Source organism: Gekko japonicus, unplaced genomic scaffold (genome assembly GCF_001447785.1).
Source record: "Gekko japonicus isolate JY-2015 unplaced genomic scaffold, Gekko_japonicus_V1.1 scaffold70, whole genome shotgun sequence".
NCBI lineage: Eukaryota > Metazoa > Chordata > Lepidosauria > Squamata > Gekkonidae > Gekko > Gekko japonicus.
This window is the reverse complement of record NW_015167529.1, coordinates 1,970,638-1,986,544: the sequence shown is the minus strand read 5'-3', so window position 1 is coordinate 1,986,544 and position 15,907 is coordinate 1,970,638. Positions and strand designations below refer to the sequence as shown.

Below are 15,907 nucleotides of genomic sequence, written 5' to 3'. Positions count from 1 at the left end.
AAAGTGTGTGAAATGGGAGATGTGGGAGTTGTGTTCATGCTCACCCTTTATTTAGATTCTCACCCATCCCAAGGAATGTGGATGGAGGAATTCCTATTTACTGTCACTTCAACTTTGAAGCAGTGCTGCAACAAGTCAGCCCTGAAGGGGGAATTGCATTAGTTCTTCATGAGTCTCCTAACTCCTGTAGATGTTCAGTGCAAACATTTGCAAGTTTTGATTATATATACCTTGTATTGGGTGACAAGAATGAGGTGGAGATCTTACTGGCATACTGTCTGTCTAGCTTGCCAGCAGATTCCCTTGCTGATCTGCTGGAAGGGCCTTCGGGTCTGCTGTTGAGGACACAAATATTGATGGTGCTGAACAATATTCACACTGAGATTGCCTTCTTGGGCTCTCTCAGGAATTTCTGGCTTCAGTGGCAGCCAAGGGCTTATCACAGGCTGCTTTGGGTTGAGCATATGGAAAAGGGCATATATTTTTCTGTATTGCACAAGTTTCTGGTGATCTGGTTAAGAGGATTGAGTTGAAACCCATGTCATGGTTAGATAATTATTTACTGAATACAAGGTTGGAACCAAACCTTCCTCTTATAGAGCAGGATGAAGATTTAAAGTTTCTGCAGTGTTTTGGAAGATTTGGGGAGTCCCAAAAGTGACCACATAGAGATCCTTGAAAGGGCCTGGAATGTCTGTCTGAGACATGGTATTTTTTCCTCCATCTTTTTCCCCTTGGTAATACTCCTTCTCCTTGGTATACTCATGAATTGGGAGACAACTAGAATATTGTTAGTGGAAGACTAATGCCAAATCCAGCAAAGAATGCCACACAGCACATTTGAAAGCTTGTGAGATTATGGCAAACAAGGCTTTTTGTCACTGCCACCATGGTATAAGCAGTGTTAGATATTTTAAGAGTGTTGGAAAAGGCAATGTCTGGTGTACAAAGAAGAAGAGAAATAGACTCTGAAGGGGACAGACGATTAGATAGGATAGTGAGGACAGCACCTTTTCTTTCTCCTGTTAAGTGTCATTCCTTGTCTGTCTCCAGATTGCTACTTTTAGGGCAATTTCCTCTTTCTTCTCAGAAGTGCCACACTCAGTCTTACTCACTCTCTCAGCTAGAGATGTAGTTAGGAACCTATCTTTGTCTCTCCTCTTTCCTATCAAGTATGTTTGTTCCTAAATAAACTTTTATCTACTCTTTAACCAGGTTGTGCACCATTGCTGTGTTAATTACTCTACCAGCATAGAGAACAACAAATACTATATTATCAGTAAGGGCTGAAATTAACAGTAATTATCTGTTGCAGATAGAGTGTGATAAAAAGGTGAAGTCTTTGTAAGCACATAGTTTGCTTCTGTTCAAAGACATATGATGTTTTACTTGTGTACCACAGTCACTGGACTGGAACTGAACTGAAAGTACAGAAAGACCTTAAAACAAAATTGAGTCAAAACCTTGAGTACAGATGTCATCCATTTTCCCAGAAGGTGGCAGTATGAGGAAAATATAGTAAAACATATAATGGGGAAATATTTTTTTTAATCTCCAAAGACGAGTCCTTTGAAATTACAGGAGAGGAAATGGGAAATTTGGAAAACATTCCATGCTTCACACTTGACCAATTTATTATATGGATATCATTTTTTTGTGTAGGAAATTGCCAGTACAGTAGTCATACACTATCTTGTGCACTTGAGTGTCCATTCATTATATGACTATAGACTGGAACTGGGAAACATTACTTGGCAGAAGTTCCTTTACATGGACCAAAACAGACCTTTATGTACTCATCATACAACATAGTTCACATATTGGGCACATGGGGTTACCTAATGGAGGTCATATTTGTAGAGAAACTTTATCAGTCTGAGACTGCTAGCATTTCAATAATATAATCAATGGTGACCTGGCCTGGATAGTCCAGGCAAGCCCAGTCTCATCAGATCTCAGAAGGTAAGCAGGGCTGACCCAGGCAAGTACTTGGATGGGCGTCCTCCAAGGACTACCAGGGCCAGGAGGCCAGAGGTAGGCTATCAAGCCACTTCTCTGAATGTCCTCCATGCCCCAGTAGGAGTCGCCACTCCCTCTAAGCTGAGTTAGTGTGAGCGAGCTCAGTTTTTTAGCCTCTGGCTCACGCATTTTTGCCATCGCTTAGGAAGGATGGCTCTAGAGCAAACTAATTTCTGCAGCAGGCAAATCACTCGCTCACAACTTTAATGCCAGTAGCTCACAAAGTAGAATTTTTGCTCATGAGAATCCACAGCTAAGAGGGAGCATTGGTCACTAGAGGTTGCCGTGACTTCCAGGCATGGGCACACACACACAAATGCAAAAATACCAAAAAAAAAATCAATGGTGAGGAAAGAGTCACGAAGGCTGCAAACCTATGTGCTCTTAGCTGGGAGCACAGTGGAACATACTTCTAAAGAAACAGGATTTGGCTGTGAATATCTGAATAATATATTAATTGCTGGTTATTCTTCACATGTAGCTTGTCAGCAATGAAAAAAGTAAAAATGGAAGTAAAGAAGTGAAGACTTTTAGACCTAGGATGGAACAGGATCAAAAGTCACTCCTTTCTGACTCTTTTGAAGAAGAAAAAAAACTGTGGCTACAAAATGTGCAACTAGACACACAGAATCTCAGAGTTGGAATGAGGTCTGTGGTATATACAGTATATATCATACACTGTGTTCTGTTTGTTAATGTATTGGACTGGGGCTGGGGAAACCAAGGTTCGAATTGCTCTTCAACCATGAAGCTTACTGGATGACCTTCCATCTAAATTGCCTCAGAGGGAGATTGTGAAGGTAAAATAGTGGACAGAATGTCACCTCAACTCCTAAAACAGGCATGATAAAATGTGATAAATGTTCTATTCTTGCTAAAAAGAGCAATCTTTTGATAACCCTTCTCCCATTTTTCCCTACTCCATTACTTTCTGCCAACACTGTATTACAAAGTTTTAGCAAATAATGATCCTGTTTACCCCAGCCTAGGGACTGGGCTTTATTTTATGGGACTTCTGCTTATGCCAGAACACTATAGTGTCAAACAGTTCATCGTATACACCAGCTCTGTCAAACCCTGTGAGACAGAACTTCAGCTTTAGTGCCCATTATTTTTAAAACTTCAGCCTGGTGGTACTAATCTAGCCTCAAGCATTTAATAACCTACTTGATACTGCAAAGGATTGTGAGTAACCAAAGCAATAGAATGTGCTCCACCTTAGCTTTAGAGAACACCTGCTTTAAAAACAAAAAAGTTCATTCCTGAGCACAAATGGATTGTGTTCCAGTTCACTTGGTTTCCAAAATAATATAGCTAGGAATAAGTACTTACGGAAACTCCGCCTGGGCAGTAACAGCCAGTCTGTCAAGAAAACAGAAAATCCTTCATGTATTTCATTATTAAAAGGAGACGTGTCATCTTACTAGAATGCCATTTTTATGCCATTTCTTTTACAGAAAAGTTAACAACATTCCTTTATGGGTCCAGTATTAATATTTTGGAGCTGCGGTGGCTCAAGTGGTTAAGACGCTGAACTGCAGGCTGTGGAAGGTCAGTAGTTCAGCGGTTCAAGACCCGGGTGCCGCAAGACAGGGTGAGCTCCTGTCTCTAGTTCCAGCTCCTGCCAACCTAGCAGTTTGAAAGCAAGAAATTGCAAGTAGATAAATAGGGACCACTTCAGTGGGAAGGTAACAGCGTTCCGTGCGCCTTGGTGTTTAGTCATGCCGGCCACATGACCACGGAAACGTCTTCGGACAGCGCTGGCTCTTCGGCTTTGAAACGGAGATGAGCACCGCAACCCTAGAGTCGGATTCGACTGGCTTTCGAGCAAGGGAACCTTTACCTTTTTATTAATATTTTTAATTTTTTAGTACCTACCATAAAACTGTTGATCTTTTAAGGTAGATGTTTCCAACTATGATAATCTATCATCTTTAACTGAGATATCTAACATGGCAGACATTCAGTATCCCCTGTCCTTGGGTTAAATGAGAGAGGGATTATTTCAGCAGATGACTATGCTAGTGCTGCTCTAGAAGAGGTTTCTATGATAGCCATAGGAAGAAACCCTATCCTAGAATTCTCAGACTTCAGATATATGGATTTCCCCCCCATAGGAGCTGTATAGCTCTGAACTCATAGGGCTGAATCAGAAATCTGTCAATGGAAGGAGCGGGTGGATGTGGCTGTTTGAAATGTTCCCCTTCCCCCAATAGTCCCTTTGTTCCTGGGAAAGTTGATTCCCAGGGTCACAAGCACCCATGTGGGCTGACAGCCACATGACTGGGGGCTGCAGTAAGTAGGGGTAGGGGCAAAATTGCTCACCCTCCCCCTTCTGTCAGTTGAGTTATACCTGTGGAAGAAAGGGTGATTTCAACCCCTTCCCCCCTTCACTGCAGTACCTCTACCTCCGTGTCTTTTAGCCCACACAAGTCTTGTGATCCTTGGAATTTGAATGGAACTGCTGGAGGAAGGAGACTATAGAAAATATCTGTGCTCCTTTGCTGAGGGATCTGTTGGATACAAACCATCGCTTGTGTGTGTGTGTGTGTGTGTGTGTGTGTGTGGGAGGGGAGCAGCCTTCTTGCCCTCGAAAATACTGTGCCTCAGATATAAAGAATGAAGAGATTTCAATTTGCATTTCCCTGTTTTCTTTTGTTGTCCATTGTCCCCCCAGACACACGTTGTTGTTTATTACCTTCAGGCAGTTAGGTTTTCTTATTGCGGTCTTTTGGTATTAATGATCACATTTGTGACGGAGATTATCAATTGTTCTTTTACACTTTTTTTCTCAGTAACCTCTTATCTTGCTTCCTTGATATTGTGTCATTCATTCCCTTGTTGCATTTTTAAAAGACTGATTTTTTTTTTAAATTTCTCCCTGGATCCTTCTTCCCTTGTTCCATCTCTTTCTTAATCTACTGTTGGTTTTACTATTTTTAGTGTTTTTCAGACTTGGAACTCTGGAGTTATTTGATTGATTGATTGGATTTTTAGACTGCCTTCCTCCATACTTGGGGTTTAGGGCGGTGTATCTCAGTTTTCCCCCAATTTAACCCCATCTCAGTTTCCCCCCAATTTATTTATTTTTATTTATTTATTTGTTTTATTTATAGTTCACATTTCTCACTGAGACTCAAGACTCAAGTCAAATACAATCAACATGACGGCACATCCAATAAATAGTGCAATAGAGTTTGGATTCTGGAAATCTGAAAATCTGAAACAGAACTTACTATATTAGCTAAGTCCTGTAGTTTCAATTGCTTTGCCAAAATTCCTTCTTTCTCTTGATTCTATTCACACTTTGATTCTTCTCTTTGTCTTTTAAAATTATTATTAGAATGCTCTTCTACTGGCCTTCCCTATTCTTCCCCATCTTAACCCTTGCTTCCTTCTTCCATTATCCCATCCATGTTATAATTTGTAATTATACTATAATCCATTTTATAATCTGTCATGTGTAAATGTCTTCTGTATTGCATGTTCATATTTGTTTTCTTATTGCTTCTATTTATGGAATTCCTTGCTAGCTGATTAATTTATTCTCTTTCCTTATTTAAAAACTATCTAAAGGCTCAGCTATTTAAGCTAATTTATGACTAAACTTCCATGATTTTAATTTGACACTGTCTTTTTTTTCTTTTTATAGTTTTAAAATATTTTGTACTATGTTATTTTTGCAAGCCTAATTGGGCAGGGGCCATTTTCTTGACACTATTGTTTAGTGTGGAATATATTTTTATTAATATAATTATAAAATTTGCACACGCACCCTTACTATAAATGTATACATATTTATTTATTCGCAACATTGACATCCTGCCTTTCCCTCTAAGGGACTCAAGACAACTCATAACCAATTTAATTCAAAACAGAACAAAACACAATACAATAAATAGAGTAAAAATGATCCTCCTGAGTCCCAACAACATAATTCAAATCCCATTAAAAGCCCTGGCAAACAATATTACCTTGCATCTCTTTCTAAATGCCTGAAGAGCATGACCACTTCACGTGTCCTCATAGCCCATTCCACAAGTTCTGTGAAATATATACTGAATGCTTACAAGCATTGTAAGAAGGTTCTTACCTGTCCTCCAGATGGCCTGCTTCCAGAAGATGATGAACCCTATATTTACCAAACAAATAGGTTTTCATATTCTAAATAACTATAAGTATAAGGGTATTCACAAACAGTACACATCAATTACAATGTCACTTCTATGATGAGAGAGTGCTCATTAGGCCCCTCTATTGACAGCCTCAATGGGGTGATAAATGCTGTAATAAAAAGCAAAGCTGAAGATTATTTATTGATGCCTATGGGCTTCCTGAATACCTTCACTGTTAACATATGTTCTTATGATGAGGATTTAGCTTCCCTTCCTCACATGTTCCATTTTTGTTAAAAATAAACTCTTCAACCACCACTTTCTCATGTGAGAGGCCATGCTTGTATGTAAGTATACTCTTCCATTTATGATATAAAATAGTCAAGAAAACTGTCTACAAGGCAGAATTTAGAACTGGTTTACAAAGCCTTCTTATCTATCTACTACATCAACTTTTCTCCATCCTTCTTTCCCACTCATCTCATTCTTCTTTCTCCGTAGTATCATGGCTACCCATGTTCTCCTTCCACTGACTACAAAAGGCTGGAACAGTCATGGCATATAGCTGAGAAAGCAAAGAGTTGCTGTTTCCATCCAATGGCATTGCATTAATTGACAGGTTATGCAGCTGCCTTTCTTGGCTTTACAAGGCAATAGAGATGCTGCTCAAAAAATTCAGCTAGCTGCCATTAGGCAGGAGTGACCTTGTGCCAGGGCAGGGGGGGGGAGCAGGAGGATGTTGGGCAGCTGCAACCTCTTGGCAGCTCTTAGCTGAGAGTCCTGTGCTGCCATTTATGGCTCCACCCCACCTTTTGGTTGCTGGCTATGGGATGTTGGGGGAATGGGGCCAAGAAGTTTCCCTCTGGTCTAGGGTTGCTATCCTCTGGGGGGGGGGCTGGGGAATCTCCCAGAATCACAGCTGATCTGCAGACTATATAGATTGCTTTGTTCTTCATTATTTATTTATTTAATCATTTATTCCACTTCTCCTGGAGAAAATGGTTGCTTTGGAAGGCTGTATGACATTATACCTTACCGAGGTCCCTCCCCTCCCTAAACCCCACCTTTCCAGGCTCCACCCTCAAAACGTCAGGTATTTCCGAATCCAGAGTTGGCAATCCTACTCTAGTCTGTCCCAGTCTGTTAAAGGAGGACATCAGAGGTGCCTTGGCTTCTTTGCCATTAATGTGACCCTTTTTGATGAACTGTGACCGGAGAATCAAGAAGGTGGCAAATTGCTCCTGTACTCTAGGTATAATACCAAATCTGGCAGCAAGATTAAAAAAAAAAATTAATTACCTGACTACCAGACTGGGTTCCTCCTGATGATCCCTGCAAAAAAAAAAAAAAACAACCCACACAGACAGACAATTTATTTAGTTGCCAATTTTTCCTACCAATTTGAGAATAAGTTCTTTTTTTTCATTTGTTACCTGTCCACTAGTCTGACTGCCACCCAAGGAAGAGGAGTTCTGTGAAAGAGTAGGAATAATTTATTTCTGTTGGTTTTGACTGAGAAATCTTTCTGGAGTGTGGTATTTCTTTGGAAAGAATAATATATCTATACCTACTTAAGCTCAGCTGTATATGCAGGGGTCATTTCCTGCAGGAGCGCACAGGAGCAGAACTCTGGCAGTAAAGAGCCCAGGAGGCAGTTACATGCAACAAGCCCCACCCCTGCTCCCAGCAGCCCTCAGTCAGAGCGAGAAGCAGCCAGGTAAGTTGAAGAGCCCCCCCCCAGCTCCATGGTCCAAAACAGTCCAGTGGCACCTTTAATACCAAGTTTTATTCAGGTACAAGCTCTCCCTCCTCTGTGAGGACAGATCTGCATGTCCCCCCCCCCCAATAGCTAGCAATCCAAAACAGTCTACTGGAGCCTGAGCAGTGGGTGTTGCCTTCTGACACACTTCTGGTGATGTCAGAGGGTGTGGCTTATGCAAATAAGTTATGCTAATGAGTTATGCTAATGAGCTCCTGCACCTCTTTTTCTACGAAATGACCCCTGTGTATATGTAAGCAGAAATACCATAGGTTTCTGACTTGTGCACACATACTGAGCTGGTTGAAGTCTTCTGTATTCAAAATGATGATGCAAATATAGATCCTTCCCTCCTCCAGCTGTTGGGAATGCTCTTATAAAGCACTAGCCAGTCAATTAGGTGCACAGTGAGACTGGATTTAATTCCCTCCACTGCCTACTTCCACTAACAGGTGGCTGGGGTGACTGCTATGTGTGTTACATGTGTGCTACATGTTACATAGTTACATTAGGTCTTTGCATATTTGCATATTTAAATCACTCTAAGAGCAGTTTAACAGTGAGAGTTCTTATGGGAGTCTTCTTTGCGCAAGAAAGGGGTTATCTCAAGGAAAACTGAATTCCTAGGAAAAAAGCATCTTTTCTTCAAAGGCTTAAGGAAATCATAGTGATAATGGTTATACTGACAATGAATATTCTGATAAAGGCAAATATCCTCAGAATTGTGCAGTTCATAGAAATGATATGATATCCTGAAAGGCTCCTGTTCACGACAATGTTCAAAGGAAAGTAATCGGATTGGATATCCTGAAAGGTCTCAGTTTATTTTATTATTAATCTGGTGGGCATGATGATTTCTGACAGTTATAGGAACATGGGAATTTTAAGGACCAATTTACTGGCAACTTATTCCAGCTTTCTGGAAACATTTCGAAGGCATAATATTACTTTGCTGCCTTACAAGCTTCTCAAATGTAGTTTTATATAACAATTTCTACATGACCTCGAGGCATTCCTTTGGCTGGTTCCAATATATTCAGCCTTTAAAACTGGGTTGGACAGTTGCGCACTATGTCTCGCTCGAGGTTTTCTCCCTGGTTCAAATTGCGCACTATGTCTCTCTCCAGGCTTTCTCCCTGGTTCAAATTGTTTAAAAATATAGAGCTTCCTATCTGCCCAACATAACTGTCCACAAGCTAGTGTGTGTTATGTGCTGTCAAGTCACTTCCAACTTATGGCTACCCTATGAAAATGCCCTATCATTACCAGCCTTGCTCTGGTCTTGCAAACGGAAGTCCATGGCTTCCTTTATTTTGCTTATTTATTCATTCATTTATGTTGCTTATCGTCCACATTTCTCACTGAGACTCAAGATGGATTAAATAGTATAAGTCAAATACAGTCAACAGTATGGAGCACCCAATGAACAGTGCAATAAGATTTGGACTACAGAAATCTGAAAACCAGCAAAAATCTAAAACACAGCTGAAACAAAGCATAAGCATTTAAACATGACACGTTAAATGGTTTAGAAACTATATAAATGTTATCAAGTCAATCCAAATCAGGTTAGGTCTTCCTCTTTTCCTACTGCTTTCAACTTTTCCCAGCATCCACAAACTTAGAATGGTTTTAGCATCCATCTAGTTTCAAACAACGCCTTCAGCTATTTTAGCTCGATGTTACATTACATTCAACTACCAATTGCTGCACATTTATGTATCTATGGAGCCTTTGTTCTGGAAGACCTCTCGCATTGAATTTTGTTCAGTCCTCTTTATATATAGCTTATAGGCAAACATCTTGCTGAGATTTTGCAGGTGCAGATCCTTCCACAGTGGAAAAAAAATAAATTTTAATTCTCTCAGACTCTGAATAGTTTGTCTTGTATAGAGTGGTGCAGTGTGCTTTGGCAGCTAAAGAAATATGGGCTAGAGCTCTACATGAAAGTTTAAATATCTTATTTAGCTATGTACCTTTTGGCAATGTTGTTTTTATGTGTTCTTAACCTTGTTTTGATCCATTGTTCATCATTACTTTTTCATTTTATGTTTCTTTTCATGTGTATTTTAATACTGATGGCCCTTGCATTCATTGTATTCATAAAACAATTCCTAATACTTATTGTAAGATTTTAAAATATTTAAAAAATAATAATTATATTCAGATTGTGAGTGCCCATACACTGTTATGAATTAAACTTGTACGGGGGGGGGGCAGGGAGCAGAGTTCCAATTAAGAAACCATATTCATTGGACATTTTATTACATACAAGAGTTTTTACCTTTCCGATTGAACCACTACCGTAAGATCCACCCTATGTAGAAAATACAAAAAAAATTGTACATAGGAGAAAGGACTGTCCTAATCAGGTTGCTTCCACGTGGATTTTTGTTCTACCTTTTCTTCCGAAGTGGTGTACTTTTTTTTAGTATTTTGTCCTCTAATCATCCTCTTTTTATGTTTTCCCTGGCTTTGTGCTCATTTCCCCCCCAAACATGCTTTGCTATAGTCTTTTTTGCAAGAACACAATCCTCCAAGTGCATTTAAGATGCTGTCTGGATCAGAAGGTGCATGTTCTTGAAGGTCCTGCTAATCTCCATGCCATTTTTCTTCTATCAGCCTCTCAAGGCTACCATTGTCCCCACAATGTCACCAGAGGGCTTTTTGAGGGAGCTTTTTTAAAATAAAAAAATCTGTAATTGCTGTTGTGCTTTAGAGCAATATTAGTTAAATGATCTATTGCAGTGACCTACTAGTTCCTTTGAATTCCCAGCTTTCATTGGAAAGAAAAGTAGGTCTAGCTCTTTTCATTACAGATATGAAAGGAATGGGAAGGGAAAGCTGCAAGACAACTGAAGTGAGGCAGGAATTGGTCTTCCGGTATGGCGCGATGACAGGCAGGCAGGCGTTTGATGCGCTCTGAGCTGCCCGAACCTCTATTGTTCTTTTTGAGCCTCCCAGGCGCTGGGAGAGCTTGACCAACACTCTCCGACAGAGTGTAGGAGCAGGGGGCTTTTTCTGGCCCCTCCCATGACCCGGCAGTTGCGGGGGGTGACCGGTTCTGCCCCGAAGTAGGAGCGATAGCAGGGAAGAACATGGCCGCCATGTTCGAGCTAGTCGCAGCCTCCGGTTTTAAACCTTTTTTTCTTTGTTGTTGTGTGATGGATTCGATGCTTCACATTGGAAGACTGGCTTTGTGCATATTTTGGTCAAGAAGAATGGATTATGTACCCTTTGAGGATTTTTCTTTTCCGATGTATGAAGAAAGTGGCCGTGGACGATGTTTGGGAAACAAATGCTATGAGAATTGTAAAGGGTAAGACGAACTGCGTAAAGTATCATTACCCGTTAAAAACTATTGTTGAAATATACCTGAATTTGATTAAATTGGAAAGCTATGTGTGGAATGAAGTGAAGAAATGGAGGTGCTAGATGTGAAAGAAGAGATAGATGGAGATATAAAACTTTGCGACCTTACGAGGGAACAATGGGAACAGTTTCAAAAACATTTCGTAGAAGAAATGATACAGACATTTAAAGTAACTTGTGAAAACCTGTTGAGAAATTCCCACAATGAACTGTTGGAGCATAAGGAAGATAAGGAAAAAATACAGGGAACCCAAAGGAAAGACGTGGAGCAGAAAACGGAGCAGGAGAAAGAACCATATGTTGCACAGAATGTATTTACAGAAGAAATGTTACAGGAGGCAGATATTGCTAAAGGATTTGTGGAGGGACAAGGAAAACTAAAAATAACAGTAAGGAAAAAATGCTTGTTGAACTTACTTAAGAGAAAAGGGAAGAGACAAACAAGAGGGAAAAAAGTAAAGAAAGGAGTAAAGAAATACAAAATGTTCAAGCAACTAAATACTAGGAATTATGGAAAGGACAACATGGAAATAAAGATGCAGGAGTTCAAAGACCGACGACATGTAGAAGAGAACGGGGAAAATCAAGAAAAAAAGAACTGAAATATATTGGTGTGGCAAGGACTGTGGCTTTAAAAAATCTTTATTTTCTTACCCTTCCTTATTTGTCTCATGTGGATTTTTGGATTTTTGTGGGGGATGTTAGGAAATTTGTTTTATGTGGGACTTGGTAAGATTAAAAATTGGTACTTGTAATTTCCTGTGGATAAATTTACTATAAATTAATTGGAAATAAGATTGAATGAGGGCAATGGTAGTGTTACTTGTAATACTATGAGCAAATTACACGACAGAGGGTGGTACTGCAACAAGGAGTGGGGTGTGATAGATGATAGCAAAAATCCCTAGGCTTATGATTAAATATTTTGAGAGTAACATGTTTGTTTTACTGTTAGATAATGTATTCTTCTGATCGTACCTTACGTTATTGTAAACTTTTGTGGGTAAGAGTGGTATTACTAACAATAGAATGACTAAACTGTTTATTATTTATTAGTTTACTATATATACTAGCTTTGGGAAGGGTAGCTGCCCTAGGAAATTAATAATTGAGCCCCGTGATTAGAGAAAATATGACGTTGAAAAAAAGAGGTGAACAGTTTAATTGAGGGTGTGTTTCAATAAGTAAAATGAATTTATTACAAGTTATTGACTTTGGTAAGAATAATATTTGGCTCTGAGTAAATTTGGTTTTGATAATTTTACTATAAAATAACAGGATGATAAGGGTAGTAATATTACCAGGACGATGATTAAATATTTTGAGACTAACATGTTTATTTTATAATTCTATAATTTATTTGTGTTATTGTATTCCACATGATTGTAAATTTAAGCTAGAATGAAATACATTGTGGGTAAGAATGGTATAACCACCAACAGAATGATTAAATTCTACATTATTTATTAGTTTAATTGTAAAAATATTTCCCCATGACTAGAGTAAATATGATGTTGAAAATAAGAGGTGAACAGTCCAGCTGAGGGTGTATTCCAATAATTAAAATGAATTTATAAAAAGCTATTTTGATATATAGAAGAGAATAGTCTAGCTGACTGGGTTTTTTCAAAAAGTAGAATGAATGTAATAAAAGGTAACTTGATATATAGATATATAGTAAAGAAAAATGAGTAAAGATAGGAAAGCAAATAGGGTATTAGAGAATTATTAAGACCAGAAAAATTTGAAAAGGAGTATGAGAAACATAAGCTGGAATCATAGTGGGTTAGTATAAGAATAGAGAGAAGTTAAATATTGATTGTGTATAACAAAAATATTAGTAATGTGAGGCATTGTACTGGAAAATTATGGTGATTTATGTTTGTATGTCTATTAAGTGTGAAAATTCAATAAAGAGAAATTTAAAAAAAAATGAAGTGAGGCAGGAATCCATTTCTCAGCTGATCCTGGGGATGCTTCATTGCCACCGTGAATGCATTTGCAGCAGCAATAAAAGCAACATGAAAAATAATTTTCCTGCAGATGCAACCTCATAATCAGTGGAAAAACACAATGTATTAGGATTTTTTACCTGTCCATATGATCCACTGGTGCCACCATATGATCCACCTGGTTGACCCTGTACAGAAAAGAGACATTACTTTGAAAAAGAAACTGTTTGAAGAGGAGGAGAAGTTTCCAATTAAACAAGCATATTCCATTTTATTGAAATGATACAATAAATTAAGAGTTTTTACCTGCCCATAGGATCCACTGCTGCCACTTTGTCCACCCTGTACAGAAAAGAGACATTACTACCAAAAAGGTACTGTGCTAGAGAGGGAGAGAAGGTTACAATTTTAAAAATCACATTCATTTTCATTAAAATAATCTTCTCTCCTTATATATAAAAGTGTTTTGGTGTGAATGCTCCACACGCTCCCACAGCCTTTGGCTCCCTCGGCTACCACTCTAAAGGATTGCCAATCCCCTGGCTGCACTGGCTGCCTGCCTTGCCTCCATCCCACCCACAGAGGCGCCCGCCAGCGTCTTGGCCTCACTGTGCTCTGAGCAGACCGACGGAATGGATGCTCTGGCGGCCGAAGGGTGCACAGGCCGACTGGGAGACCGGGGGGGGGGAGGGCAGCAAAAGGCCGGAGATGTCCAGAAACCTGGGCAGGGAGAGAAGTGCCACCCAACGGGCTTCCTGTGGTGCTCATTTGCCCCATGAAACCCTTCTCCTTGTGATGCAGGGAATCCCCCTCCGCCGCCCCCTTGCCCTCTGCATTTGTTGCCCTGCACGGACAATGCAACACCTGTGAAGCGCTGCCTCTGTTGCAGCCGGGCACACGGGGGGGCTTCTGGGTGCTCGCACGCCGAGGGATGGCTCCCCAAGTTGATCACTCACTGGGAACTGCTCTGTCCAGCTCGCCCTGGGGCCCCAAAGCCACGTCACCGCCTACCCTCTGAGGCTGCTGGCCGGCCTGGGAGAAGCCAGCCCACATGACACAGGAGCCCTGGGGGAGGCCGAGCAATGGGAGGCCGTTTTCCTCCGTGAACACACACAAGACGGCACCCACCGCTCTGTCAGCCAAGCCCTCCCACGCTTGGCCTCCCCTATCTCCCTCAGACACAGCCCTGAGGAGCTGGAGGTCACTGCCTCTTCCTTCCTGCCTTCCCCCGGCCCACTTCCACAGCTGCTCCGCAGAGTAGGCCAACTGCGCTGGGGTGCCGGCAGACTCGGAAGCAGCTGAGAGGGAAGTGACAGTGGGGCGATGGCTGCTGCTGCGACAGGAGGCTGCCCCTCCACCAGCTGCCCTGTTGCCGTCATCAAGCTCCGCTGGACTGTTTCTGCCACTGCTCTGCGCCAGGCCCTGCCGCCACCACCAGCAACACCATCCCCCACACAACAAGACCTCCCACATGCATAGCTGCAACCAAGCAAACCGCCTCCTGCTGCCCGACCCCATGGCGGGAACCAGGGTGGTGGCAGAGGGGCGCTGCTCTACCCACCACTGGACCTGGAGGACGACGCTGCCACTGCCCCTTCTTCTTGCAAGGGATGGACAGGGAGACAGAGGCCCAGCTACCGCCAAGCCCTGCAGGCTGTGACAGCCCACCCTGCGTCCACCGGTGGTCTGCCCATGCTGCTAGGCTGCAGCTGCCAGGGTTGGGGGGTTGGATGACTGCTGCTGGCCACCACACTCCCCCAGGCTCTCTTACTAGGGCTTGTTACATTTCTCTCCACAATGGGCCTTCTTACTAGTACAATATTTACTGGAATAATACCAATAAATTAAGAGTTTTTACCTGCCCGGAGGATCCACTGCTGCCACTCTGTCCACCCTGCACAGAAAAGAGAAATTACTACCAAAAAAGTATTGTGCTGAAGAGGGGAAGAAGGTTACTAGAATAATACAATATATTACTGGAATAATACCAAAAAATTAAGAGTTTTTACCTGCCCGGAGGATCCACTGCTGCCACTCTGTCCACCCTGCACAGAAAAGAGAAATTACTACCAAAAAAGTATTGTGCTGAAGAGGGGAAGAAGGTTACTAGAATAATACAATATATTACTGGAATAATACCAAAAAATTAAGAGTTTTTACCTGCCCGGAGGATCCACTGCTGCCACTCTGTCCACCCTGCACAGAAAAGAGAAATTACTACCAAAAAAGTATTGTGCTGGAGAGGGGAAGAAGGTTACTAGAATAATACAATATATTACTGGAATAATACCAAAAAATTAAGAGTTTTTACCTGCCCGGAGGATCCACTGCTGCCACTCTGTCCACCCTGCACAGAAAAGAGAAATTACTACCAAAAAGGTACTGTGCTGGAGAGGGGGAGAAGGTTACTAGAATAATACAATATATTACTGGAATAATACCAATAAATTAAGAGTTTTTACCTGCCCGGAGGATCCACTGCTGCCACTCTGCCCACCCTGCACAGAAAAGAGAAATTACTACCAAAAAGGTACTGTGCTGGAGAGGGGGAGAAGGTTTCAATTAAAAAAGCAGATTCCTTTTTATTGAAATAATATATATTAAGAGTTTTTACCTGCCCATATGATCCACTGCCATATGATCCACTCTGTCCACCATGTACAGAAAAGAGACATTGATATAAGTAAGAC

General features: G+C 41.0%; 1 protein-coding gene across 1 annotated transcript in view; it reads right to left on the bottom strand.

Annotated features, from left to right (window-relative positions):
* LOC107112232 (hornerin-like) overlaps window positions 1–15,907 on the bottom strand; it is a 115,938-nt gene that overhangs the window by 6,781 nt on the left and 93,250 nt on the right. Inside the window, exons 52-63 of the mRNA XM_015413329.1 lie at window positions 15,832–15,864; window positions 15,680–15,715; window positions 15,529–15,564; window positions 15,378–15,413; window positions 15,227–15,262; window positions 15,076–15,111; window positions 13,524–13,559; window positions 13,358–13,405; window positions 7,568–7,606; window positions 7,434–7,466; window positions 6,113–6,151; window positions 3,352–3,381 (exon numbers count right to left, since the gene is read on the bottom strand). Coding sequence (XP_015268815.1) covers window positions 3,352–3,381; window positions 6,113–6,151; window positions 7,434–7,466; window positions 7,568–7,606; window positions 13,358–13,405; window positions 13,524–13,559; window positions 15,076–15,111; window positions 15,227–15,262; window positions 15,378–15,413; window positions 15,529–15,564; window positions 15,680–15,715; window positions 15,832–15,864 — 438 coding nt within the window. The remainder of the gene's footprint in view (window positions 1–3,351; window positions 3,382–6,112; window positions 6,152–7,433; window positions 7,467–7,567; window positions 7,607–13,357; window positions 13,406–13,523; window positions 13,560–15,075; window positions 15,112–15,226; window positions 15,263–15,377; window positions 15,414–15,528; window positions 15,565–15,679; window positions 15,716–15,831; window positions 15,865–15,907) is intronic.